We start from the raw sequence: 27,393 nt of genomic DNA on the forward strand, positions 1-27,393 counted from the left end.
GCTACTTAGTCACTGCTGAATTTATCTAGTTATTTACATGCTTACCTTCAGATGCTCAGACACAAATGTGGAAACAGTTTCTTTTTGAATAGCTCCGTTAAAGCCCTGCTGACTTCTCATGGGAAGCATTGGCAGATACTCGATCTAGAGATGATTCTGTTAATGTGTCAGATAACTTCATTTTTCTTCTTTGTGTGTTTTTATTATTAGAGATGCTTCTGTGCAAACAGGATCTTCTGGTTGCTCAGGGCCTTTTGGCAATCCTCTCGCACAGGGAAAGGTTTTAAGGCTCAACCCAGGAATGGGGAATAAGCAACTAGAAAACAGTAGGATTGTTCTCTGAAAAATTTTTGTTAAACCTCTTTCATCTCGTAACGCTTTGCAACTATTGAGTGTGGGTGCGTCTGTGTAACTGAATTTCATATAGCTTGTAGGGGGAAATGGCATCAAATCAGAACATGAAAACTTATAAGACACTGTGGGGAGGTGATAAGAGGATATTTTAAGAGAAAAAGGCCAGCCCTTTCATCTTCAGTGTCTTGGATGCCAGGTTTTACTGCACTAGCACCCTTCAAAGCAGCTAAAGCAAGTTTGCATGTAGATTCTCATAATACTAAAAAAAAAAAAAAAAAAATATATATATATATATATATATATATATATATATATATATATATATATATATATTTTTCTAAAAATCTGTGTTTTGGAAGTTTCCAGATTCACCAACAGGTGTCTGTTTTCATGACATTTTTCATCTGAAGATAATTACTTCCCCATTAAAATATTTGCCATGCATGTTCAGAAGGCTCAGTTTGCATTTTATAGACTCCATTCTTTTCAAATTTTGATTTATAATTACACCAAACAACAGTGCTGAGAAAATAACTGTATTAAACCTTCCAAGTTTGCAAAAGACCATAGTTATTCCTTGAAATCTTTTCTATTGGCTGTTGTATAGATGAGATTTTAAGAGCAACATTGCCAGAGGTTATGTAGCAGGGTAGTTGCAGAGATCTGTCCGGCTCTTCCTTTTTACCCAGTTGACATCCCTCACAAGCATTGAGTCCAGTTCAGATTGCAACATTTTGGGGACAAAAGTCATGTTTTTATGTCTTTCTGGAGCCTAAGTGCCAAAACAAAAAGTGAACAGTAGTTCTGTCAGCTTTTTTTTTGCCAATTCTAAAATGCAGTAGTTCTGTAATGGGCTTTAGTAATCAAAGAGGAGGATTAGTGATCTTATGGTGGAGCTGGTAGCATCTTGTTGACTCTAAGACTGTCTCTGTCTGGAATGCCAGAAATTAACCTTTTGCTGTACCTGAAGTGAAGGTCTTGATCGTAAAGAACAGCACGTTGGGCTTTGTCAGCCCCAGGGGACAGTCTTCTGCGTGGTTTTGAAGACGCGAAACATGTCCTTTGTTTCTTGCAGGAAGCACCCTCATAGTCAAGGAAAGCAACAAAAGGAAATAGTAGATGTGTGCGTGGGGTTTTGGAAACATGAAAAAGGAGGGAGAATTGACCTGCTTTACATGGCAGATTGCATGGAACATTTTTACATCTATTTTTTGTCATCTTTGTGTTTTCACATTAGGAAATAGAATTTTTTTTGCAGAAGCGTTTTCTGTAAATTCTGTTAGAAACTGATGTCTTTGTAGATTTCCTTCAGACCCTTTATGTGTTTTGCCTTAAAGTTGGCTTTTTGTTCCTGAAACATCTCATGTAAACATGAGAAGTAGCGGTACATTATTTACGGTGTTGTAGTAGATGAAAGCAAAAGTCTTGGGGTGAGCAAGCAGTGCATGCTAAGGAATGTGTTTACGAGAAATGCATTTAAGGGAGATTGGCAAAAATGTTTACTGATACGCGTCGTTCTGTATCTAAGTGGGAGCAAAACATGGTGTCCAGAGAAGAGTCCGTCAGCGTGGAGGCGGGGCTGCACTCGACCAAGCCTGCTTTGCATTCCCTCGTCTCGCTTCCTTCCTGCGGCCCCCCGAAATGTGCCCGTGGGCCGTGTACAGGGAAGCTCTGAAATGGATTCGTAATTTTGGTGACTAATAGCCAGAGCGTGTGGCTCCAGCACCCCCCCCCCCCAGCTGGCGGCAGGCGCTCCCCTGTTTATGAATGTTGTTAGGTGGCCCCCAACTGTTTACAAGACAGCAGAGGTGAGGTCTTTGATTGACAAGTCAGAAATGCATTAGATCATTCCCTCTGCCAGTCTCTGGTTCATGCTGTTAAAAATGTCAGCCTCTCCAAGTTTGAATGGCAGCCCGAGGGCCTCAGAAGCTTTTTGTTTTCTGAGATGGAAACACAAATTGGATGTGTGCCTGAGCGCTTCATTCTGGGCTGTAATTTCATCTTTTAGCTAAGAACCACAAGGTACATGAGCAAAGCACCCTGTAAACAATAATACCGGGGAAAAAAATAAACAAGGTCGTGTTTCTGGTACGTTGATCCACTGGTGTCCTGACCTCTATCACGTTGAACATCTCTACTCTGATTGCCGTTCCCTTTGGCATTACAATGAGAGGAGAGAGACTGACACAGGAGGCAAAGATTTAAAGTTGCAGTGTTGTTGCACATTCCTTGTATTGGCTATGAAATATTGAACTGCCAGAATGCGACACCTGTTTTTTTTGGTTTTTTGTTTTTTCCAAAGTTTCTTGTTTGTGGTGTTCAGCTTCTCTTTCTCCTGTTTGTCTTTGCTCCTGCCAGGTGGTAAGACAATTAAGGGCATGAGAGGGAATAAGAGAAGTAGCAGAAATGAAGCCAAATTAATTACGTAATTTTTGCACTTGACTCCAACCCCTGCATGTGTTCAAACTTTCAGGAGCTTAATTGTAGGAGGACCAAGAGGGTTATCCTAGCTTGGGACTGAGCAAAGAAAATAAAGCCACTGCCTAGTGACCAGAGAAGAGGTTTGATAAACATATTTAGAGTTTATCCTCCTTTAAATCTAATGACCTCTATGTCTGGCTGGTTTCTTAAGTACGTAAAACCAGTGCTGTTACTTGATGGTGGCTGGAAAACCTATCAAACCCTGCCTCAGGATCCTGCTGCAAGCTCTAAGCTGTCTTTTAACAACAGTGACAAGAGAAGCCTCTATCTTTTCAGGTAGCAAAAAGATCCTCCTCAGTGGAACCATGGAGACTGGGGTTTTTTAGGTAGTATGTTACAGTCGGCTATTTGGAAATCAGCATTTATTCTCCACATATACTCATTGTCAAAAGTTGCACATACTTAGGTTGAAGAAATGATAAAAGCGTTGGGAAGTGTGACAGTATCTGCTACTGAGAAATACTTTCTTTGCTCCACTCCACCCCAGTATGCTGAGCATGATGATTAATTTAAACTGCATTGTAGCTAAAAAGCCTCCCTTACTTCACCCTCTGCATTAATTATCTTGTTACTGTGTAACGCACCCTTCCTGGTGAGGAGAGAGCAAGGTCTTTAGCACACCAGCATTAGTTTGGCTGATTAGTTTAAAAAAACAAAACTAATCTGCTGACCAAACCTGCATTTTCTTTCCTCCCTTGTTAGAAGTCAGAAAGATGTATAAATGTGTTTTGACAAATGGCATATGCAGCACTATGTTGAAGGGATACAGGTATTTTTAAAAGCTAGCTCCAGTTCCTAAGGATTGTGAACATCTGCTTAGAGGTATTGTGGAGCTCCACAATGCACTAATTGAATTACTCTTTTCTGGAGTTGCAGACTGCACTAATTGAATTAGCATCAGCCTGTGTGTGTGTATGCGTGCCCGCACACGCATGCCACCGCGCATGTGTGTGTGTGTTGAGCTAAGCAGAACCGGAGCCTTGGGGAGCGGGGAAGCAGTGGGGGACGCAACCATCACATGTACTGTGCTGCTATCTCATGGTTTTCTGCGGTACTGCACAGTCTCCAGGGAAGAGAGAGGGCTTTCCAGTCCTTGGCATATCCTAAGGCTAAAGTCCTTTGTAATTCCCATGGTCCCAGGATGGTTTAAGATCTATAAAAACACTACTTCTTGACATTATTTAATAGTTTCTTTAAAAATGTGTATTTTTAATTAACATTTTGGTGAGTTTTTCATGCCCCTCAAGATATTTTAACCTTATCTTAATCTTTCTTATATGAAGAAAGAAGTGATCAGTGTAATTCACTGCAGTCCCTTGACAGCAATAATAAATGTTTCGGTGTATTTCTACTGAAGTTAGCACCAGCATAGTCTGTTGTAAATCACTTGGCTTTGTTATTTTGGTTTTGAATGGCCCTGTGGGCTGTTCTTAAGAGGTAACCAGCTGTACAAGATCAGTTTCTACCTGTTTATGCTAAACTGGCCAAGAGCTGATATCACATTAATAATATTCTAAAAATCAACATACATAATTTCATCACAAATTTGGGAAATTCATGGTGTACTCTATCAACCAACATTTAAGCCAATGTCAGTCAGAATTCAGGGACTCTTGTAAAACATAACATGCAAAGATAATTCTAAATAACTTTAAATGCACACATGTATAGGAGAACAGAATGAGATCATCTTACAGATCAGGTTTTTGATCACACCTAAGCTCTAGGAGAGGAAGGGGAAGAACCCAAACCCTCAAAATAGGAATGCACTTGGTAAATTTTAAAACTTGTAGGTCAGAGATACTTGCTTATGGTGCTTGATTGGTTTGTTTTTATTTCTTCTGATTTCTGTTGAGTACTACTTATTTTAGGCATGGAAATAGCCAGATATTCTTTGTTCTGTTCTTTCTCACCTGGAAGACTCAGTTTTCCGTAAAATTTCAGCAATTTCCACTATGCCTTTTGCATGTTTTTTGTAGATCATTCTCTCAAACTGTATCAGAGATGTGATGACATTTGTTTTGCTTTAATGTTCATTCCTGAGATTTTGTTACTTTTCAAATAGACCAAAATAATGCACTAGGATGCTGTGCAAACTAACTCAAATTAAACTGTGCTTGTCAAAATACATAAACAATACTCTGTGCATGATTCTTTTTATTATGTTCATATACTTGCCCTATGTCTGGTGATGTTAAATAGGACTTCTAATTACCCTGAAGAACCAGCAAAGTGCTGTTATACATGGAGCTGTTGTGATTTCTGAGTTCTATTTAAATTAAAAAAAAAAAGACCCCTCTCAACAAAATGGGAAACATTTATATGTATATATATGTGTGTGTGTGTATATATATTATTTATATATATATATATATATATATATATATGTATATACATATATGGAATAGCTTTTATTTTTCAGTGTTGCTTTTAGAGGACAATTGACAAATAAATTTTCTAAATTTATTTAGATTTATTCACATTTGAAGTTACTTCTCTTTGGCATTGTATCAAGTTTTCAACCTCCTTGCATCTCTTTCTAAACAGTGAAGTAGTGAATTTTCTATGAGTGTATCCATGTATAGCATGGTCAATAATCAGCCTTTTTCCTGCCCTCTAGAAGAGCGCTTGAGATTTATTCCCCCAAAATACAGCCATATATCAAGGAAACACAGGAAGCAGCTCTAGTTCAGCCAATGAAGTTGCATACATTTTTAGTCTTTCAGGAATATGCTTTTCTCTTTTATGGCATCTTCAGAGCAATGAGCTCTGCAGCAACCCTTTGATGTAGGTAATAACATTTGACCTTGCAACGCAGTGTGTTCCCTTGTTGAAATGAGGACTTCCAGCACCTTGATGTTTTGGATTGTTCTTCATAAAAATCGGTGTGTAGCATGAGACACCTCCAGTGCCTCCTCCTGGTTGAACTCAGAAGCGAAAACGGGGGACTGGGAGGACCTCTAAAATAATGCTGGAGTGAGCTCAGTGCGGCCTTAAGAAGCAGTAAGTGGGAAAGAATCTGTTCCATCCAGTGTGTAAAGTGCTTTTAAAAACGATCTATTTCTAGAACCTAAATTGTCCTGGGACCGGCTCTTGATATAAAAATTCATAGAAACCTGTTTTTCCGAGTGTGGTAACTTCTTGCCATAGTGCTGTAGTGTTAGAATTCACATTGGCCAGGTTGTTCTGTAAATTAAACAGTGACAGCTTCCCTCGGGGGAACAGCCAATGTATTTATGATGATGTGCTGATTACACAAAATACACTGCAAGCAGAAAACAGCTGCAGAGAACAAACCTCTTAAAAGAATACAATTACAAATAGCACCCTCAGTATTTCTAGTGGTGAGAGTAAAATACAGCATGCTAATGCAGGTTTTCTAGTTTGCTTCCAAAGAAGAAAAGGGATGTATAGAGTAGAGGCTATGGTATGGCTGGATGCACATGCAGTGCCAATACGGACTGGCATCTGATCTGCTCCTGAAGGTGAAGGGCACGAACATACATACCTCAGGCCTGCCTTAGAGCTGCCCTGTTTCTTAAAATTTCTGCGACTGCAACTCCGACAGCACTGGCAAGTGAAGCGTTGGGGCCCTCCAGCTTGGCAGGATTTTAACCGCTGTGGTTCCTAACCTCCATCCTCACTAAAAATTGAGATGTGATTAAATTATTAATAAATAGCTTGCACGACCAGTCTGACCGCTGTGAGACATTGTAGGAGATGTTATGGTGAAAAGTCCTGGTTTAAAGCTGATCTTTCTTCTACTGCTAATGGTCTGCTTTGAGGAAACTTTTACAGGAGAAAAAACACAGATTTCGGTTGTTTTTTCCTAGACTGCAGTGATTCTTTTTTATTTTTAAAAGTTCTTTGGCTTATATGTTTAAGGCAAGGCCTTGAACCAAACATTTTAAAATCCAGTTTAGGATATGACAGTGTAAAACCTGCAGCAAAATGACGCTGGGAAGCTGGGACATAGAACCTGGAAGAGACGATGGTGCTCTGGAGCCTTTCTTCATCGGGAAACAAAAACTGAGAAGTAGCTGGAGTTGCTTTGTGTACCGTGCCTGTGTGAGGGAGAGAAGTTGCAATTGCAATAAAGACCACTGTAGTGGGATTACGTGCAGGTTTGTGAAAAGTAAGAGACTGTGGCTGCGGCAGCTTGCAGTGCTGCTGAGGTCTCGCTTTGGAGGGTTGCAAAACGAAAAATCTCTCCAAAACCCCAAGCGTGCTTTCTTTTTTAACTCTAGGATGAGCTGGGACAATTCAATCACTAAAATAAAATTTTCATATGGCTGTGTCATGGGTGCATGTGGGAGAATTCAGGTACCGAGAGTGTCTTTTCCGTGCACTTTCTGGAGTAACTGATGGATAAACTTAAGGCTTTAAAGTCTGGAGTATCTTGTGCTTGGTGGTGGTGCCCTTGTTATGCTCTAGGCCCAGTGTCAATAAAACATGACTCAAATGCTGGGAAAGGAGTCATCTGTTTAAAACCAAGAAGTGTTGTCCTTTCAGTATATCAATCTGATTTTAAAGGAGATGAAGTAACAGCATTGGCACTCTGATTTGGAAGGACTTTTAATTCACTCGCTTAAAAAGAAGAATCAGGCTTCCCATCTATGGATTACTGGCATGTACTAATAGACTGTTATTCATCTGTATGTCTTTTCTTTAAATCGTTTTTGAACCTCCCTGTGTTGTCCTGCTCTGCTGACATGTATCCCATGTGGCAAGAAGGAGTTTTGTATAATCACTCTGCTTTAATCAATAGAATAATTGATAAACCAGATAAGATTTAAACTGATTACCTCCCCGAGTAGAACTCCCTGAGGGCCTTGGACTCTCTTAATTTTGACATGTATGTTGTGTACCCCGTGGATGAAGTGCAGTTTGAATTATCTGTTTTTATTTGCTTAATGACGGGGAGGGTGTTAAAGTCAAATGTTTAATTAACCCAGCAATGGGCTGCGCTGTCACTTACACACACATCCAGCTGATTGAGATATCTCACCGAGAATACTGAATAGGAATGATAATGTGGCACTGAGACGGAAGATTGCTTTTTCAATCCATTTGCTGGGTCACTGCTTTGAATGTCTTATTGGATGAAAGGCATTCAGCCTGGAAAAAAAAATTTAGCATTTAAGTACATTTTGTTTTCCTGGCCCCCTCTCCAGTAAGAAGTTAACTAAAACGGGTATGTTGTAGATTTAATAAGTCGTTCATGTTCTAGCAAAAAGCTGCAAATAGTGGGGTCTCAATGGCTGGTGATCTAGAGCACTGTGATTTCCTATAGGAACAAAATCTTTGCTAGCCCTGAAGTATCTGAAGATGAGCTACTGCATGCACATACACCCTTATCTTTCATCCTTTGATTGCTTGATTGCCCCCCTCATTTGATTGTCTCCATAGCAGGTCCAACTCTTCATCCTTACCTAGGGCAATGAGATTTGCAATAACATTTTTGTAACTCCTTGCTATAGTTCAAGAAGAATGCTGTTTGGAATTATTTTGTAATTGCAGAACGTAATAGTGGGCTTTTAAATTAAGTATTTCGGAAGAGGCTGTAGTGTTACCATGTTTGTATTTGGTATAGCCAAATCGTGATGACCCAGAGGTATGTTTCTTGGGTGGCAGCTGTTATTACAAGGCTGTGGTGCTTGCTAGCCAAATGTCATAACATTCAGTGACTAATCCATAATTTCACATTCTTTTATTAGAAGATTATATTATTTGTTTGCTTTATTGAATGGAAGGTTGGTACACATTTAGACTCGCAAGTTCTTGTATGGTGGCAATGAGTTTTTCTCTCAGCAGTATACAGATATGAGCATGTGTTAAAAGCTAGCTAAATTTGCCCCACAATCCAGCAGAGGATGAGGCTTCTTGTTTAAGAAATAATATATATTTTTTTTTTACTCTGTCAGAAGTTGGAACAAGCCTGTAGGTCTGCCTTCACGGACAAACTGCTGCGAGGCAAGTTAGGAGTTGGGGCTACATCATATGAACGGATCTGTGCTAACTCCCTTGGTATTTTGAACCTTTTCTAAATGCAAAATGAAGTCACTCTGGCTTCAGGGTCACCAGCTCGCATTTGCTGTGACATAAAGACATGGGTGCTTGTATTTCCCATGGTGTAGATAATACACTGTGAACTCACAGCAATCTAGCACTGCATTAAGTAGATTGAGCAGCCCTTTCTTTAAACAAGCGAGCTGCTTTCATTTCCTGTTTTAGGAAGAATTGTGACTAAAAGGCTAACACAGGGAGCCAGAATTTTGGGGTTCTTGCCCCGTGCTGTCGTTTTGACTTTGGGCAGACAACTTAACCTCTGCTTCATGCCTTCTTTCCCTTCTTCCTCCATTGGAAAATAGGAAGAAAAAGCCTGAAGCTGGAAAGGGAAGGCATAATACAGCAGGATGAGAGCAAGGTGGTTGAATTAGATGTTTGGGAGGTGGGAAGCCATGTGCCCTAAAGGGGTGTAATAACTAGCAGAGATCTTTCCATCTGTTTGATAGGAAAGCTCAAAATGAAAGGTTTTGAGAAAATATTAAAATAATAAGGGTAGAAGATGACTGAGGATGGAAGGGGAAGAGGTTTTATAGTGAGACTAATGAGACTGCATTTACTTACTTCCAGAAAGTACATGCAGTCTACAGCAGAACTAGGCAGTCATACAACCCATTTATCAGAGCACTTGCAGTTCCTATGCAGATGAAACTATAATAAATATTGTATAAAGAAAGTTAATCTGTGTCTAGAGAATTTTAATAAATAAAAAGTTTTTTTAAAACCCCCCCAGACTTGTTGGCCCTTGTTAACTCTTGTTAGTACTAGAAATATATTTTGACATTTTGGATGTTGTTATATGTTCATAGCCTGTAAAAGCTGGGTTTGTGTGTGGTTCCCCCTTCTTTCCTCCCTGTATATGTGGGGAGAAAACTAAGAGAACATTTGATTCAGAGCTGCATCAGCACAGATAAAAAGCCTCTGGGTGGAGAGGGGTAATCCTGCAAGCCGAGAATGGAAGTGAATAATTCCAGAATCCAGTAGTTCAACGCTCTGAGTGTTGAAAATGAATTTGTGTGAAAGGAATGTAGCAAAATTAAACCAACAAGGAAGCAAGAGCCAAGCTGTGATTGATTCTGTTCTTCCATTCTCTCCTTTAATAAGCTTCTGTTCCATGCAAAATCTGTCTTCCTGAAGTATGTGTGGCAGAAGTCTACAGTCTGAGAGACAAATTAACCTCAGCTGAAATTGTTTGAAGAGGAATTTCAATGAGAATTTCAAAGATCGGTGAAATCATTAAGGTGGTCCTAGAGAACAGGAAAAGAAAAATACTTTTTTTTGTTCAGTGTGAGGAGCAGATATGCAGGTTAATACACTAGTATGAGGTGAAAAGCACAGTGATGATAGGATTCAGAAGTCCTGAGATCAGCCCTACATAAGTTGCCCTGTTGAATTTTTTTTAGAAATAAATATGCATATTATGCATATTATATGGTTAATTAGTTGTTTTCATCTATGCATTTTGGGAATACGGCCTTTCTGTTCCTTTGAAAAGATGTAGGTAGTTCTGAAGTGCTATAAAAGCTTAGAGTACAAGATGTACGCTATAAAATCATGCATAGAAAGTGCTAGCTATAAAAACATGTATACCTGGGAAGGTACTGATCGATTTGTGTTATTTAGGGAAAGAGATTCTGAAACAGATCTGGCTGTGAAAAATTCCAAGCAATAAAATCCAACTCGAGATCTTTAAGCTTCTTAAGCTCTAACCTTGTTATGAGGAATGGGGAAGTCGAACTGCCTAATGCAGATGTCTGTGAGTTACAAAAATAACCAGATGTCCTGATTAGCAGAAGCAAATGTTCTTCCCTTAATCCACGTGAAATTATATTCAAAGACTCTCCGGATGTAATGCTTGTGTAAATAAGGCACCAACAAACATTGGAACAGAAAGGGCCATTGGCCAACTAGCTTGTGATGCTTGAGAGCTTGAATATTAAAAACAAATTTACCACTGCTGACTCTCTTAAATTCACAGAACAGAAATGTTAAGCAGGGCTGCTTCCTGGGGAATGTGAAAAGACTGTTCTCATTAGCCATATTTTGCCTCTCTCTTTCTTTCTTTCTCTCTGAGAGAAATGTCTACAAAGCGAAGCTATATTTTTAGAGTATCCCTAAATGGCTTGTTCCCAGCACCTGGATTTTTATTCATTTCCTAACTGAATCAAATTTGTACTCTTTAAAATAATCCTGTTTGTCAATGTCTCTCTGTACTATCTTCTGAAATTTAAGGATTAAACTGAATTCACTGTTCTTCTGTAATATTAGGACTCCCCACACCTTTAATTAATGCTTTCTAACAAAGCAATCATTAAGAAGTTAAATCAACTTGACATGAGACTTCTCTTGATGCCATGAATTTCCAGTGTCCAGTCTCATTGCTTTGAAAATAAGTATTTTTTCCAATCTGCAAGTTATTAATTTGAGTGAAAGAGACAAAAATATGCAGGGCCCATTTTATAGGTGTAAAAAGTATCATGGTTTTCAACTGCAAAAAAATTTGTTGAAACTTTTATTGCTGTGAAACTTTTATTGTTGTGGCCTATATTAACGTAGTTGCAAACCAAGCTCCGTTTTGTGTGAATGTGGTTATTGTCCATTTCCGTTCTCACTGTTGTCAGAGCTTCAGTTTTAAGAGTTAGTTTAGCCTAGACACCTGAACTGCTTAGGCGTGGGGATCTGAGCTTCGTTTCTTTAGGCATCACACTTATTCAAAAAGAAATAGGCTCTGTCATGAGGAGTTTCTAAACAGATCGGGGCTCGGGGGGGTGGGAAACAGGTTTCTTTGCAGGTGACTGTGTAATCATGGTAAGCATATACATGTCAGTCTATAAAGCAGGCACGGAGCAAGAATACCAGTTTAACTTAATTCCTTTCCTTTTCCAGTATCAGTTGCTGCAAGACAGGCTGCAGTTTCTCTGCTCTTTCATTCAAATGCTCAAACTTAAACCCCTTGCAAAAATACCATTCAACTTTAAACTTGTAAGAGCTGAGAAACTTGTCTACCCCTTCATTCCATGCCGAAGTCACCCCCTTGTGCCTACACGTTGCAATTTATGGTGTTCTCTGAAAGGATCTAATCTCGGTGAATGTTCAGAGCAGCAAGTGCCAAAGAGGAATGGGGTCTAATATTTATCTCTGCATTTTCATTGCTGTGGATCTCCCTGTGTGTTACAGCTGTCATTTTTGTTTTATCTACTGAACAGACAGAGAATTGCCTTCAAACTTACCGTTTTCATACTTGTTTTTCCTCAAAGTACTTTAGCCAGTGTTAAGCCACCATTTTTGCATAGTGGAGTGGCTAGCCAAATAAGCATGAATTTGAATGTTTTAGGCCTTGTGAGAAGAAGAGAAGCTATTATTAAATGTTTTAAATGGATGTTTAGGCCCATAATTTTTTTTAATGATAATATTGCTTTCAGACAGACATTAGCTATGCCGGGATTCATCCTAGCAGCATTTGAAATGGCTGAGATATTTATAAACTGACAGGCAGCATTTATAAAATCAGGATGCTGACAGTCCCTTAACGGTAACAATGGGCTTGGACTCATCTATCACTTACAAAGGTTATTGGAAAGGGAACGTAAAGCTTATATGTGTCTTTAGTCTTAGATTGGCACATATTTTCACATATAGACGCATGCACACACACTGTATGTGTGTCACTGTTTCTCTCCCTCTGACTGTCTCTCTCACTGTCTCTCAATCCGGTCTGATTGATATGGGCATTGGGCAATCATACTTAATTTCCCCACATATTTATCCAATGTTTCCTTGTCCCATTTCCTGCAATCAATTAATGCAGGCTGGAAGACAACGAACATTATGGCATCTTGGGGCAGCAAGAAAAAAAAAGAAAAAGAAAAAAAGCAGTTTTGACAGGAGAAACCGCCTGACTGCTGACAGGCTGCTGGCTTGTATTTGGAAACAGCAACATTGTGCATTGACTGACGAACTTAACCCCTGCCCAGCCCCAGGTTAAACAGGCCTTCTGCTTTATTTTCCTCTTATATAGCACTGGTCTGCAAACGGAATGCTGATATATTGGCTTTATTCAGTGGATCCCTCTTGGCCGAGGTGGTAGCCTGCCGTCCTTGGTGAGGAGAAGCAAGTGCGTTGCAGGGACTCTTCAAGGAATGTGAAAGAGGTGGTCAGTCACTTGCAAGCTCTGATTAAAACATTATGTTCAGCAGACACACCTGTGAGTTTGAGGATCAGGTTGTGTCAACAGTTTGCACTGGAAAAGTGCACTATTTCACCGGTTTGTGTTAAAATAGTGATTTTAATGTGGCTATAGGAATAGCAGAATAGCTACATCTGGCATCTGGGTTGCCCTTGAATCATTTACTCTACTGTAACTGCTTGGACATTGTGTTCCCACTGTATTATTTGCTTAGGGACCTGAAATACCCGAGTAGATTTCCTTCATGCAATTCGATGAGCTTATATCACTAAAAACGCACCCTGGCCCCAGCCTCTGTTAGAGCTGATGTGTACAGACGCAACGGCTAGAGCAAGACTTGATTGGCTTGAGGGGCCCTATTTATCAGGGAACTCGATTAAAATACAGACTGCACATGACATCAAATTTATAATCATTTTTCCACAGCAAGCAAACATTTTCTGTACTGGATGCAGGTGTTTAAAGCAATAGTGTGTTTTAGGGCCAGTGCAGCACAAATTCTGGCCTTTGGGATAATGACAAGTGTTTTGCCTGCATAAACAATATATATATATTTTTTTCCCCCTGAGGTCCGCACCTAGTTTCCCTCGAGCTCATCATCTCTGTCAGGTTAATCAATAGGCACCGTATGGCAGAGGGTCAGTAATCAGTGTCATCGTGCCTTTAAATCGTGTTGAAAATTTGCTTAAAGCCTGGGCCAATTAACATCGAGATGATGAATGGATGGGTAGATGGGAAGAGCCTGGCGCTCAGGGGCTTTGTGAGAAGGAGATGCTCAGCTGTTGAGCAGCAGACACCAGCGAATAAAATCAGCCATTCATGTGAGCTCAGTCCACCCACTCTTAATGATAATGTCAGTCTAGCAAAATATATACACATTGGAGTTGTCATGAGTTCATAAATCAAAGGAGTTTGTCAAAGGCATTCAGATTAACGAGGCAGCAGCAATAACAAGTCAAATTTGCATAGAGAATTGCCCGAATCTCAGTAAATTATGATCCTGTTTTTCATTTGATTATTTGCTAATGTCTCAAGAGGGAGAATGATTATATTAGCATGCAAAATCTACTCCAGAAGTAGAAATCCGAGGTATAGCAGACCAGCACACGATGACAATTAATCAGTTTCTGCATACTAGCATAAATGCGCAAGGCCCAGAAATGAACTCCTTTTTTTATTATTATTTCTCCTTGCTACTGATCCAAATGGTTCAGCTTGACAGAGACTTTATATTGCTTTAACAGTGTTCTGAATTGTGCCTGCAGGCAAGACATAGTTATGCAGCTATAACCAACCTATCCATCTGCCAACCAGATTGGAATTCTCCTATCCAAGGCTTCCATTAACCCCCACTGACAGCTCCAAACAGGATTAAGAATTTGAAAGCATAAAAAATAGTTGTGCTCTTTGCATAGACACACAGTACTTCCCCCACCCCCACCTCCCCGCACTTGGAAAAGGGCTGCATCTGTACCGTTTTATAATTAGTGTTGGGCAGAACAGCACCAAAGAAAGCCTCCCCAGTTGGCAGGGTTTTGATTTCCACCACGAGTAAGGCGGTACTAAAGGTAGCTCCATCCAATTGGTAGTCCCTGGGAGTGCATTTATCCGTGTATTATATCTCATTCCCAGCAGTGCTTTGCTGGGCCATGTACACAAAATACTGCATGTCATCTCACATCAAACGCTTCAGTCTGGGGATTTGGTATGCATTGTAGCGTGTTGTGTTTAGTGATGGAGGAGACTTCATGGGGAGAGTTAAATAGTAATAATTTTGTGGTGGTCTTTAAGACAACCTGCCATGGAATTATATTCTGTTAATTACAGGCTGAAGTTTTAAATGCAAATCAGATTTAAAAGGATCTCGTTATAGACTGTAGCCATTTTAGGAAAAATACACTGCGAAGGGCAAGTTGCCTTGACAGGAACCTCTTCCTTGGGGGAATGTTTGAAGATTACAAGAAATGTGAGGTTGGGTTTCCTCGATTCTCTTTCCCACATTTCCAATGTCATTGTGTGACCTTGGCCAAATAAATATGCCAAAAATATTACCAGTCTGTGGGAGGTGTGGAGGGTGGGGATGGGTATTTACCTCACCAAGGTCAACCACTTTGTGCTTTGTAGGGTTTGGCACTTCTCATTTTATCTTGCTTGTCCGGTGCTTGTTTGAAAGGAGAGACCCACAGACACAAGTGCAAACCCTTCTGTCTGGTTTTAGTTCATGAAGAAAGATACGCCTGTTGGATTTTTAGAGTTTGCTCTAAGGAGAGAGAGTTTGTATGGATTTTCAGCCGTACCTGCTTTTTATGTCCACTGTTTTTCTGCGCTTCTTTCACCCTAACAAATTCGCTCCTTCCTCTACTATGCATCAAATACAGTCACGGCAGAGCTTAATATTCCCAGTGAGTATACCACCCCACCGTCTGGATACCAAATGCTGCTTCCTAGAGCTGTGCCCGAGATGTGCGTTTCAGTAACCACGAGAGGGTGCTCAGGACAGTTCCTCCCTTTGTCTGGCTCTCCTGCGGCCGAGAGCATCGCCGACGTCCTGCCGAAGTAAACCTTGCTCTGACCTCGCACATTTATCCCTCCTCCCACCTTGTTCAGCAGGGAGAAATAAATAGATACACTGTTTAACTCGACTAGGTTATCCTCTTCCTATGGCCACAGCTGAACATTACCTTATCAAGTGCAATTTGCTTCCACGTGTTTGCAGTTCATCCTAAAACGTGCAGGATCTTGTACCTACACCTGGATTGATGGGTTCCCTATGCCTGAGAAATGAGCGGGAGTTATAAACATCTGCGCTTTTTCTTAAGCGTAATGCTTTCCAGTCATTCTGTCTTCACCAAGCGTAACTTACTTGCCGACAAAAGTGCATGAGCAGCGCTCCTCTTTAATAGTCTGCTGTTGGAGCTGCTGTGTTGGTGCTGTAGAATGGTGAGACGCCAAGCTGTGAACCACCATATGCACTTGGCAGTCTTTGTCTGGTCTTTGTTCAGCCAACCTCTTAGCCTTGCCACCTATAAAGATAATGAATGCAAAATGGTCCTCTGCTTGCTCTTAAAATGAGATACTCAGCTTAAAGAAAAAGTAGATAACTTGATGCTTTGCAGTAACCAGGGATTTCAAAATAAGGGCTGACAGTTTGCCCTCAGCACTGATTTTCCTGCTTTTGAGGCTTTTGGAGGGCGAATCCTTAAAGGCTTTGCAAAGCCAGTAAAACACAAAATTTTGCTGTTATGGAAAAGATTATTTGGAAGAGGGAATTGTTTTGGCAGTTGTTGTAGGGAGAGGGTGAATGTTGAAAATGCATCCAGAAATAGTAAACAACCGCATGCCGTTCCACAACAACAAAATGTATTTCCTGGCATGTATAGTATTCACCTCAAATTCTTACGGCTTTTGCACTTGATCTTTTCCCTCCAAACCACAGAATTGAAAGCTTTACTTGAATTAACCGCTTACTAAACTGTATTTTATGAGAAAAAAAGAGCAGCCTTTGTGTTTGACCTTCCTTTTTGCAGATATGTGGTTCTAGCTTGTATGATTTTATGATCCCAGTCCTTTCTGAGCCAGATTTAATGTAATAACCTGGTCCTTGGCTGAGGCATCATATGAAAACTTTTAAAAGCTTACCTCTTACAGCGATTTATCAGGCCTGTTTAGCATTGATTTCCATTATAAAACCCTGGTTACAGCATCCTGGATATCATGGTGCCCTGTGAGTTTTGTGTGTGTGTGTGTGTGTGTGTGTGTATATATATATATATATATATATATATATATGTATATAAAATAATGCTAGTTGGTCTACAAGCTTTGATTTACACAGAATCCTCAGCATCAATTTATGATATCCTGTGTGGCTTTTTTCCCCTCATTATTTGCCATTTTTCAGCAAACAGCTTATGCCCCTGCCCTACCTTTTTTCCTCCCCTTCAAGAGAATTGCAAGCGTGTGAGCTGCCCCGGCCATGCCTGCTGGTGCAGCGCTGCAGCGGGTGCGCGAGGGCGCTGCTCTGCTGCGGGCTTCCCACAGCCTGCTCCTTTGCTGCGAGCCCTGCTTTGCCTCGCTGTCCGTGGGGCTTCATTCCTCCTTTGCCAGCAGATGCCCCGTCTGTGTCCTTAGCTTGTGGGGCTGGCAGCCAGCTCTGAGAGAAACTGGGCAGAGCAGCGCTCTGCGGAAGAGGAGGTTATTTGGTTGATGAGGGGGGAAAAGTACAAGATGCAAACTTGTGCCTTGAAATACTGCTTCTGAGCATGCCTGCAAGTAACTGGAAAAACCACCCTTTTACTGGCAGAGCTCTCTAAGCAGTTTTTCTGTCTCTCTTTAAAACCTGTTTAGTTACTTACTACTGAATGTGTGGGAATGTGGCCTCAGGCTATGAATACTATGGTGATCAAACTGATTTTAGATGTGTTTGTGGGATTTCCCCAAAGCTGGCTGTGTTACTCCTTCTGCACAGAAGCTGATCCTGTGCTAAGGAATACTGTGCTCCAGAGCCGCTCTCTGCGTCAGCCGGGACAGGACTTTCCCCTTGTACCCAGCAGTTTTTAGCCAAAAGTTTGCTGAAGATGGTCCATGTCCTGAGATGAGCTATAACCTGTCTTTATTCTAAAGCAGGTAATAACTAGTTTTGAAGAAGAGATTAACAGGACAAAAGCTCCTGGTGGCCTTTCTGTATTCAACCTAGAAAGGCCTTCAGAGTTCTTCTTTCCCTTCCTTATCCCCCATGTATTTTTGAAGTTGTCTTTCTGAGCTTAAGTTTCACATCGGTCTGTTTTTCTGGAAAGGTCAAGGAATCGTGTACGTATGCAGAGTTGCAGGTCAGGAATGAAAGGCATAGCCGTGGTATCAAACCTCCCTACACAGGTTAAACAGACAAAAAGCAAACAAATAAAAACTACCTCCAATCCCCGCCTTCTGACCACCAGCATTTAGCTAAATGAAATTTCTGAGTGATTTCTGGCAGCCCAGCAGACTCTGTGCAATTAATAGGGTAGGCAGATTAAAACATAGAGGTGTAGAGGACAAGTGCACCCAATAACAGTCTAGTTTTCAGTAGGTTCCACTGTTTTGAGTTGTTATTCTGGAGATTTCAGAAGCACTGGTGTTAGCAAACTGATCAGATCATCAGTTCACCTTTCCAAAGAGGCCATTACTAGTAGTTTCAGTACAAATCCCCAAAGCCCAGGCTACTCTAATAGTTATCTGCACAGTGGTGCATTGTTGTGTTGGGGGCAAGAAATTATTTCTCTGCCATAACAAGCCATTTGGCTGAGAAGTACAAGTTAGCCTCCAGTATGTATAAAATAATATTGCCTTTGTAGCTAAAAATATTCTTTTTCTTTTCTTCTCACAGAGCAATATTAGGGGAAAGAACTGAATTAAAGCTTACTTTCTTTCACAGAATTCTTCTGAGAGAGAAGACTGTAATAATGACGAGCCCCCTAGGAAGATCATTCCCGAGAAGAATTCACTTAGACAGGTATGTGATCAGTCTCTTTAAAAATGCAATAAAACTTTCAAAGCTACCTGAATCCTAAAATGCTTTTGGAAGCTGAAGTCTGATTTGTGCTCATGGAAATCTTTCTTCCCTCCTTTGAAGTCTGAGCAAGTTGCATTGTACCTGGGGAAATCAGACACATGGGCTGAGATTTCACAAGGGTGCAGTCTGATGAGTCTTTCCAAGGAAACCTAGACTGTTCTGTGTGGTCCTGTGACTTTCTAGTTTTACCTTTCCACATTTGTTCTTCATCAAGACCTCTTCAGCCTTTTCTCCTGTGATTGTTTATGTCTTCTTTGTTGAATATTTTACCTTGCTTCAGCTCATGCTTTCAAGAATCTCAAAGGATTCCACAACAATTAAACTTTCCATTACTGTTGAAGGTAGATTTTCTTAGAGATGATGTCCAGGTTAATAACCTGAAAAATAATCAATTTTTCTTCTAAATTCATATACATTACTACTAGGTAGAAAGGAGAAGGAGTGGGCTAATAAACATATCTCTTTGTCCTTCACATAGAGTAAAGCAAATTTCTAACCAATTCATCAGAAGAATCACTTTTATAATCCCCATGGTTGACAGAAGGAATTGACTTATGCTTTCTGGTGGATTTAGGTAGAATCTAGTGATTTCGGATGGTGCTTCATGTAGCAGCTTGCCCTTCTTTCTCCTGACTGCAGCCTTTAGGCAGCAGAAGCAAATGTGTGTGCTTCAGCTGCCCAAGTTTGCTGCCTGTTGTATCGGAGTAAAGCCATTGATGAAGGTGATTTAAATGAACACCCAGGCCACACATTGAGGCAACTGAGGTGCTGGACCTCAGCTACGGGAGATGCAGCCTCAGGCAGAGTAGTAGTGTGGTAATACAGTGTCCCACTGTTGGTACTGCTAAGGAAAATTGCAAGTCAGAACCATGATAGAGTATCTTTTTGATATAGCCTGTTTGCTCTCTTAGCTAACTTGCTTTATAATGTACTGTGTTAGCAGCGTTGGATTCTGTGGGAATAGGTGTCATGTGAAGGTCTAGATGTGACTAAGGCTCAGGTCCTTGGAAGTCTTTTTGACAAGAGGCAATATATTTGGAGCAAGATATCAGATATTGTTGGGAAAGATTCCCTTGTAGAACTGATTAAATGCTTTACACCAAACTTGGAATGTTTTTGACATCCAGCAACAAATGTGAGAGCCAGCAGAAACACACGAAGCTACCAAATGTCTAGGAGGTGTGTCTACTAACACACTAGAAAACTTTTTTTTTTTTTTTTTTTTTAATCTTAACATTACCTTACTGATGACAAGCCTAAAGAGTCATTTAGGGGACCAGTTTGCTTAAGGTTCAAAAGGAAAAGGCATATATCTCTTCTCCAAGAAAAGGTCCATAGGGAGAGATAATAAGTCAAAAGGAACATGGGTTACCTATCTTGTGTGCCTTCTCATCCCACTAAGTACTTTCTCGTGATTAAGGAGGCGACAAATGCTCACGTGAGCAGCATTATATAGATCAGGAAGGTGTGGTTTCTTGAGCTGGATTTGTTTCTATTATCTGTCCATCTCAAAAAAGCGTTCTTAGTGTCCATAGAAAGCTATCTTTCCATGGGCCCACAATTCGCCACAACCAAGGTGCTTTGGTATCGAGAATACACCTTAAAAACTGCACTGTCAAAATACTTCATATCGGAATTAATTCATATGGACGTTATTTACAGCAAAAATGATTAACTATGTTTTAGGATATTAAGATGATGTATCACAGTCCCCATCATTGTCTCTGCCTGGTCTTTGTAGGACACAATTCTTGGGTCTTTTGATTGTTATGTGGCACCGTTTGTGTTTAGAACAGTGTTTGTGGACAAGTTCAAGCTGGAGTCTTAAAGCTAGTGTCCTCATATCTAGGTCTTAGGAGGTGGTTACCAGTGATTTTGTGGCAGAAGGAATTTTGGTTCTTTTTGTACACATAAATACAAGCAGACAGATCATTTTGGAAGCTCAGATGAACTGCTTTTCTTCTCGGTTAGTGATTGGCAAGAAGCAGTCGGTCAGAGTTTCCTGACTCTAGGTGCAGGATTCAGACACATGCAGCCATGTGCTTTCTTCCATCTTAATGAATGAGTAGAACGATACTTACTGGAAAGATCTATGTCTCCTACAGGAATGTATGCGAAGTGGTTACCTTGTCTTAAAGCTGTCCACACTTCGGAAAGCCAAAATGATTTGATCTGCAAATGCTTTTAAAGCAGCAGTACACAAAAAGTGCTGGATTCACTACTGGTACCTAAGTGGAAAGGTGCTAACATGGTAAATATTGAGTATATAATAGTTTCATATTTTCTTTCCCTCCCTTGAGATGCTGCTATTAAAATTTCACTTTTGGGAAACATATCTACCAGCTTGGAAGAATGGACTATGTGTATGTGTGTGTGGAGAGGGGAGGAAGTCTGTCTACCTAATTAGTCTTTCTAATGGGAATGTCATCAAATTTAGTCATTTTCTCATGGTTTAGTTTTAGGAAATAGATAAGATACATCAGGCCACTTCAGGGGAGGCATGGTGTCTTGATATGTTTAGCTGAGAAGTTTAAATAAGGAGCATTACCTTGCCTCGCCTCGTTTGCTGTGCTGGCATGCAGCCTTTGGCATAAATGTTGCCTCAGGTAGGCTTGTGGCGCAGACGTACCAGAAGGTGTAGGTGATGAAAAGCTGTAGTGGCTACTTCAGTTTCCAAAGATGCAAGCAGGCTAAAGACCTCCATTGCTTAGTACTGTGGATGTCTTATTGGGAGAAATGTAATTTTTCTAGTGATTGAAATGGCTTTTGTAGAAGGGTGTCTTCAGAAGTCTCAAAAAGTGGAGCTGTGTTGCTAGCATGCTGGAAATGGGAGGCATGGCCACCCTTAGATGCAAGAGGGGCAGCAAAACAGAAGACATGGAGCTTAGCACTGGGAAAAGAAATAAAAAAGATAATGAGCTTAACACTGGTAGTTGGAACAGTAAAAAGATCTAAGCTATGACAGATTTTGAAGTAAGGATGCAAATATTCGGTTCTTGCTGACTACTTGATCTGACAAAATTAAATTTTGAGGGGGTAAACTGAGAATCATAGTATGAAAACAAGACTTCAGAAAAAAAAACAATGACAAGTGGCAAAAGTTTTTGGCATTTTGGCAACTTTATTTAAGCTAACAAACGAATTTTCACACTGCAAAGTTATAAATTAATTTTAATAGGCTGATCCAGATGGTCCATTTGGAAAATGGATAGCTTGATCTGTTGAAAATTAAACTAAATTTATCTCTCTCATACTTCAAACTGAAGTAAGCGTGAGAAGAGTGCCCATTAAGTCCGGCTCATACAGATGGACCGGCAGGTCACACATGGGAGTAATCTGATTCATTTTAAAAATAAATGCATGAGTTATTGAATCAGGTTGCTGTTTCACACCCTGTGTGTGAGCGTGTGCGTGTGCCGCCCTTTCAAAGGGACTCGCAAATGCTTCAGTGCCTTTTTAACCTGTGTGTTTCCATTTTAATTCAACTTCCTTGCCAAAAACCATAATTAGTTTTCAGTGCCTATCATTTAGTGTTAGACCCAAACGCTAGATTGATTAGGTCAGGCATTTGTTATTTTAAGGGCTACGTCTCCATTCTTCATTTATGAAGAACACGAGCTCAATAGTCTTGGGGAGAGAGCCGGCCTTTAGAAACTGCGAAGGGGAAGCTCTCTGGGGGCCCCTCCAGCCTTTTAGCTTCTGGGTGTTTTAAACAGAGCCATGAATGCAGATTTGTAAATTTATTGCAGTGCCATCTGTTTTTTTTTTTTTTTTTTTTTTTTTTTTTTTTTTTTTTTGCAGGAACCGTATTATTGTTGGCTCCTATCTGTCTATTGTGGTGGTCACTCCCCGGGAGCTCGCCCTCGTGGTCCGAAGGAAAGTGATGAATGGGGGGGGTCAGCATGAATAGGTCACAGGGCAGCTGCCCGGCGCTGCCCTGAACTTGATTGCCCCGCTGGTTTTTAAAGACGACGGGCACAATGCAGGTTGTTGAGGTGCCTTTTGCTGCCGCGGTTTCTTCTGCGGGCAGAGCCGTTGCGGGGCTGAGGGGGGGAAGCGCCGGGAAAGGTGCCTCGCGGGGAAGTGCTGGCAGCGGCGAGATTGCCGTAATGCACCTCCTGCAAACCCCACTTCGGGCTCTGCTGTCGTTCTGCAGAGCTTCCAGATGGAAGTCCAGGGGGGAAAAAAAATCTCTGTCTGTTACCCCATTCAAACAGGCCCTTTAGCATTTTCAGAATTTTTCCCTGTTGGCATTTTGGCATGGAATATTGCCTGCATTCAGTCTTAAGGATTTTAGATCATTTTGTAAAATTACATGTAGCACCTAAAACATGCTGCAGGCACTATTTCAAAGTTAAAACAGGCACAGTCTGCTCTTAAGAGTTTAAAGTCAATATACAAGCAAACTGTCAGAAGCAGAAAGCAGCTAAAGAAGGCAGAGCAAAGGAAAGACAAAAGTAGTAGCAATCTGAACACTTCTCATTGGTGGCTTCACCTGCTTCTCAGGATGCCTCTGCTCCAGGTATAATCTAAAGCTCTCCAAAAGCCCTTCTGCTGGGCAGAGTTGGTTTCCCCTTTTCAACTGATGGGGAAGGTTACAAAGTGGGGAGGTTGGAAGGGTCCTGTAGCTCCCTCCCTCCCTTGCTCCAGGAAAGGCTTTTTGTACTTCAAATTTTCCTCCTCTTGGAGAGCCCGCTGAGATGAGAAGTACCTTTTCTCTAAAATTATCCTGTTTACCTCATGCTTTTATGCTATAAATGTTTACTAGTAAGGAGTTGCTGGTTGAACAGCCTCCTGAAATTGATAGAAATATGTGCTAGTCATGCATTTTTTTTTAAAGTTTTCTATATTCTCAAGCAAAAAAATAAATCACTTCCATTTCTCTGCACCACTTAGTGCATGTTAAAAAAAAAAAAAAAAAAAAAAGAGAGAGAGAGAGAGCGAACCTGGGTTGTGCCGAAGTCTTAAGTTACAACGGGAATGCTGCCTTGTGGCGGAAAGGCCACTGGGTTCTTTCAGCATTGGTGCTAATAGGAATCTGTCACCCCGCTGCATTTCGGCGTTCCTCTGTAATTGAGTAAATTGCAAGTGTTGTCTACTCCCCCCCCCCCGCCCTTTGTGTCCATGTCCACTTACCATCCGAAGAACGAAGAACGTGGGCAGTGATAAATAAAGTGCTGAACAGGGCTCTCAGCTCTTTGAAAGCAGCATGTTGCCAGCCCCCTAGTTATATTTCTTTAAGTGTTTATGTTTTTCTGTATTTTTTCCCTTGTGTGGCTGGAACCCTGGGGATGCAAAGCCATGAGAGAGGCCAAGGAGCTAACAAAGTAGCTGTCCTCTTGTTAGCTTGTTCCTTTCTTCTTTAAAAAACAAGATGAAAACCATCTGGCTCAGGGCATTATATTTTCCTCCCCCATGCACCTCTATAGATGAAGAGTTTCACCTGCAGTGAGGGTTTACATTGATTAGGGAGGGAGCAGTAATTCAAGCCTCCATCCACTTCAGAGATACTTTGCAGTGTTTAAAGGTGCTGACCCATTGAGTTAAACTGTCAAGGGAGGATAAAAAAGGAGCTTCATCCCGGGAGGTAACAGCTGCCAGGTTTTCAACACCTTGTGCGCTGCTGGAGAAATGTCACAAATTGTCAATGGAAAGAAAAATCACTTGGCTGCCATTTTCCCTTAATGACGAGCCCTATAAAATGAAAGATATAAGGGTTTTTAAATCAGCAAGTAGCTGTCAGGGAGGAAAAAAAAAAAACAAACGGAGGGATTTCGAACAATGGTCTCAAGAAGATGTAGATTCAGCAAATAATGCATCCAAGTTGGACTAACCTGATCTGGTTGGGATGGGCATGGTTGTCTTCGCAGAGTGGGACAAGAGGGAAGTGAAAGCAGCAGCACAGAAGTCTAGCATTACCATGTCTGTATTAAAAAAAAAAAAAAATCTGATTCATAAGCCAGTGAACTGAGAGAAGACGTACTGTATTTCTGCTCTTTTGAGGACAATTTGTTTTCAAGCAGCTACCAGATGGCTAAATACCACGACATTTCCTTTTTCTTTTCTTTTCTTCTTCTTTGTTTTTTTCCCTTAACAAGAGATCCAGTTCTCCTTGCTCTTTGTTTTTGTTTGTTTTAATGCTTTTACTTCACTGAACAGCCCTGTGGTGTTCGGGCACTGTGACATACTCTTTTTTCCCTTGCATTGATGGATGAGGAAAAAAAGATCTTGAGCTTTAATGTGATTTCAGATAATAGGCAGATTGGAGTAAGGCTTTTTGTTTGTATTGTCTTGAGATTTTTTTGTTTTAAGGGCCTTTTTTTGCTGTTTGTTTTAGGTAAGTCATTTTAATTGTACTGAGTAATTAGAAGGTACACACAGCCAAGGGAGCTTTGTTATGGTAATTGCTCAAGAAAACCCACTCCCCAACTACCATTGCCATGTGTTGAGACGCTTCTTCCCTCTAGTGGCAATATTAAGGACTCTGGCTTTCACAGTAGGCAAGGTGTAATTGCAATATGACAAACTGTGCTTCAGGGAAAATCCTGTAAGTGATCCAGGTTTTTTTTGGCTAGTCTTTATTTTGTCTTACGACTTTCCGTGGAGACTACCCTTCCCAAGACTGGGCTGTGGATAGCAAAAATCTAGTCTTAAGAAAATACTCAGAGCAAATCATGGGTAATGTCTTACAGCTTGACTTAATTCTAGTCTTCTTTTTAATTACCTGTTTATAAAAACGTTTTTAAATTTGTTGAGATTACTTAATTCTTTCAGAAGCACCTCATTTGAAATAAATAAATAAATTGCATTTATTTTAAATAGTCCACGTGAAAGACCTTTAAAGGGTAATTAATGCAAGTCTCCTAAGACTCTAAGTAAGATGAAAGCGATCTTTCCAAACCTGCTAGAGTGATTTGTTTATATAACTTCCCACTTCTGCTGAATTCTTCTGAGCCTAATAACTTTTTTTTCTAACCGTTTGGCAATTTGTGCTTAGCTACAAAAGCCCGTGTTCAAAAAGAACAGTTTAATAATCTTTTCCCTGAAAATGACTTGAAGGGAGAGTATGGGTTGTGTCTTTTTGCTGTGTTTTTATTAGTCTTATCTTTCTCTGATAAATCATGTAATTATTAACTATTGGCGGGGGGAAATCTTATTGAACTCCTGGGTTGCAGCTTCTATTAAAAAGTGGAGTTTTGTTCAGGGACTGGGGATTCTCTGGATAAATGGCCAAAGAAATGGATTTCTGGTGGCAAAAAAGCTGCACAAACACCATTCTGCTTTGGGTTCAGGACTCCAGGTTGGCATTCTGTGTTCATCCAAAGCTACATTGGCATGAGTAGAAATGTTTGTGTCAAAGAACAAGATTATCCTGTATTTAAAGTGTGTGGGGGGGGGGGGGAGTCAGTCTATCAGACCAAGTCAGAGAAGCATTACAAAAATGTAACCAAAGACACTTACGGAATGAGATCAGATACAGCTCTATCTTTAGTGAACTATAGTCTAGTGTCTCTGTGGCATTTTAAGCCTTTGGCTGAGAATTAATACAGCTTTGTGGTTCCCCTGCTTCTGACATGATTTGGTGCTGCCATATATTTGTAGATTTTTTTTTTCATTAGAGCTTGTTTTGCTATAGGGCTGCTTAACGCTGTTCTCAAACGGCTTTTGCAAGGTTAAAGGAATGCAGCTTGGTAACAAGTTTGTGTCATTTTAAATATATACCTCCTAGTAAATAAGGAGGAGCCTTGCAATCAATCCCTTTTAGTGTGTTATATGTTTCACCTGACAACTAAACCCTCTATTGATTAACCATTACTTTGTTAGATAATCTCGTGTCATTGAGCCACTGTAAAAATTAAACTCTTTAAAATGTTTTACCCTAGCAGCAGTGCGAAAATTGAAAACTTGTTCAGAATTACAGCCAGCTTCCACAAAGAAGGTAGTTTTCAACAAACTGGTTTATGTTTGCCTGCTTTATATGCAATATAAAAACATATTAAAGCACTCCAACGCAAAGCTATCCGCCTGTGGCGTTGAACCAGGCTGCTGTTTCAGAGTGCTTTCCCATGGCAAAGAAACCTCTTATCTTGATGAAAGGTGAGGAAAAACTTGAACAGTTTCAGTGCAAACTAGATGAGATGCTTAAAAATGCTGAGCTTTAAAGGTGAAGGGAGAGATTTGCTTTCCTGAGACTTGGGTTCAGGTTTTGATTTTCGTGTTTTTCTTCTAGACTAGTCAATGATTGCACAGGCATCTAAACCAATGAAAGGAGATAATCTGACACTGCAGGGTAACATGAGACATCATCAAATGTTTCACCTGGAATGTAGGGCTTTGGATTACTACTCGACAATACAACATTCATTTTTCTTTCATTCAGGTCTACTCGCTAGTAACTGTTACTGTGTGATCACAGCTATGAGAGTACAACATGAAACCAAATGTCCGTCTACGCCAGCATCTTGTGTTTGAGAATAGCGAATAAGTGCTGCCTCCAGAGAAACTTCGGAACTGGACAACTGTATAGTAATAATTCCACGATATAGTCTCCCAGCTTCTTATGATTCGTGATTTCATGAGCCTTTACATCATTATCAATACATTTCCACTGAAGCCTACTAAGTACAGCAACATTACGTCTTTTTTTCTCCCCAGATTTTAAGGAGAACTAGATTTTCTTCCAGGTTTTTGCTTGAGACATTTTTGAACATTTTTGTAGAACATCCACATGACTCTTCTCTGGCATTTATCATTT

General features: G+C 40.5%; 1 protein-coding gene across 4 annotated transcripts in view; it reads left to right on the plus strand.

The window, feature by feature from the left end:
* The window catches only part of BTRC (beta-transducin repeat containing E3 ubiquitin protein ligase), a 118,608-nt gene that overhangs the window by 29,441 nt on the left and 61,774 nt on the right, over positions 1 to 27,393 (plus strand). For all 4 annotated transcript variants that reach the window (XM_062579653.1, XM_062579651.1, XM_062579650.1 and 1 more), the window contains one exon: positions 18,501 to 18,578. In XM_062579653.1, the coding sequence (XP_062435637.1) occupies positions 18,501 to 18,578 (78 nt within the window). The remainder of the gene's footprint in view (positions 1 to 18,500; positions 18,579 to 27,393) is intronic.

The sequence above is a fragment of the Rhea pennata genome, chromosome 7 (assembly GCF_028389875.1).
Source record: "Rhea pennata isolate bPtePen1 chromosome 7, bPtePen1.pri, whole genome shotgun sequence".
NCBI lineage: Eukaryota > Metazoa > Chordata > Aves > Rheiformes > Rheidae > Rhea > Rhea pennata.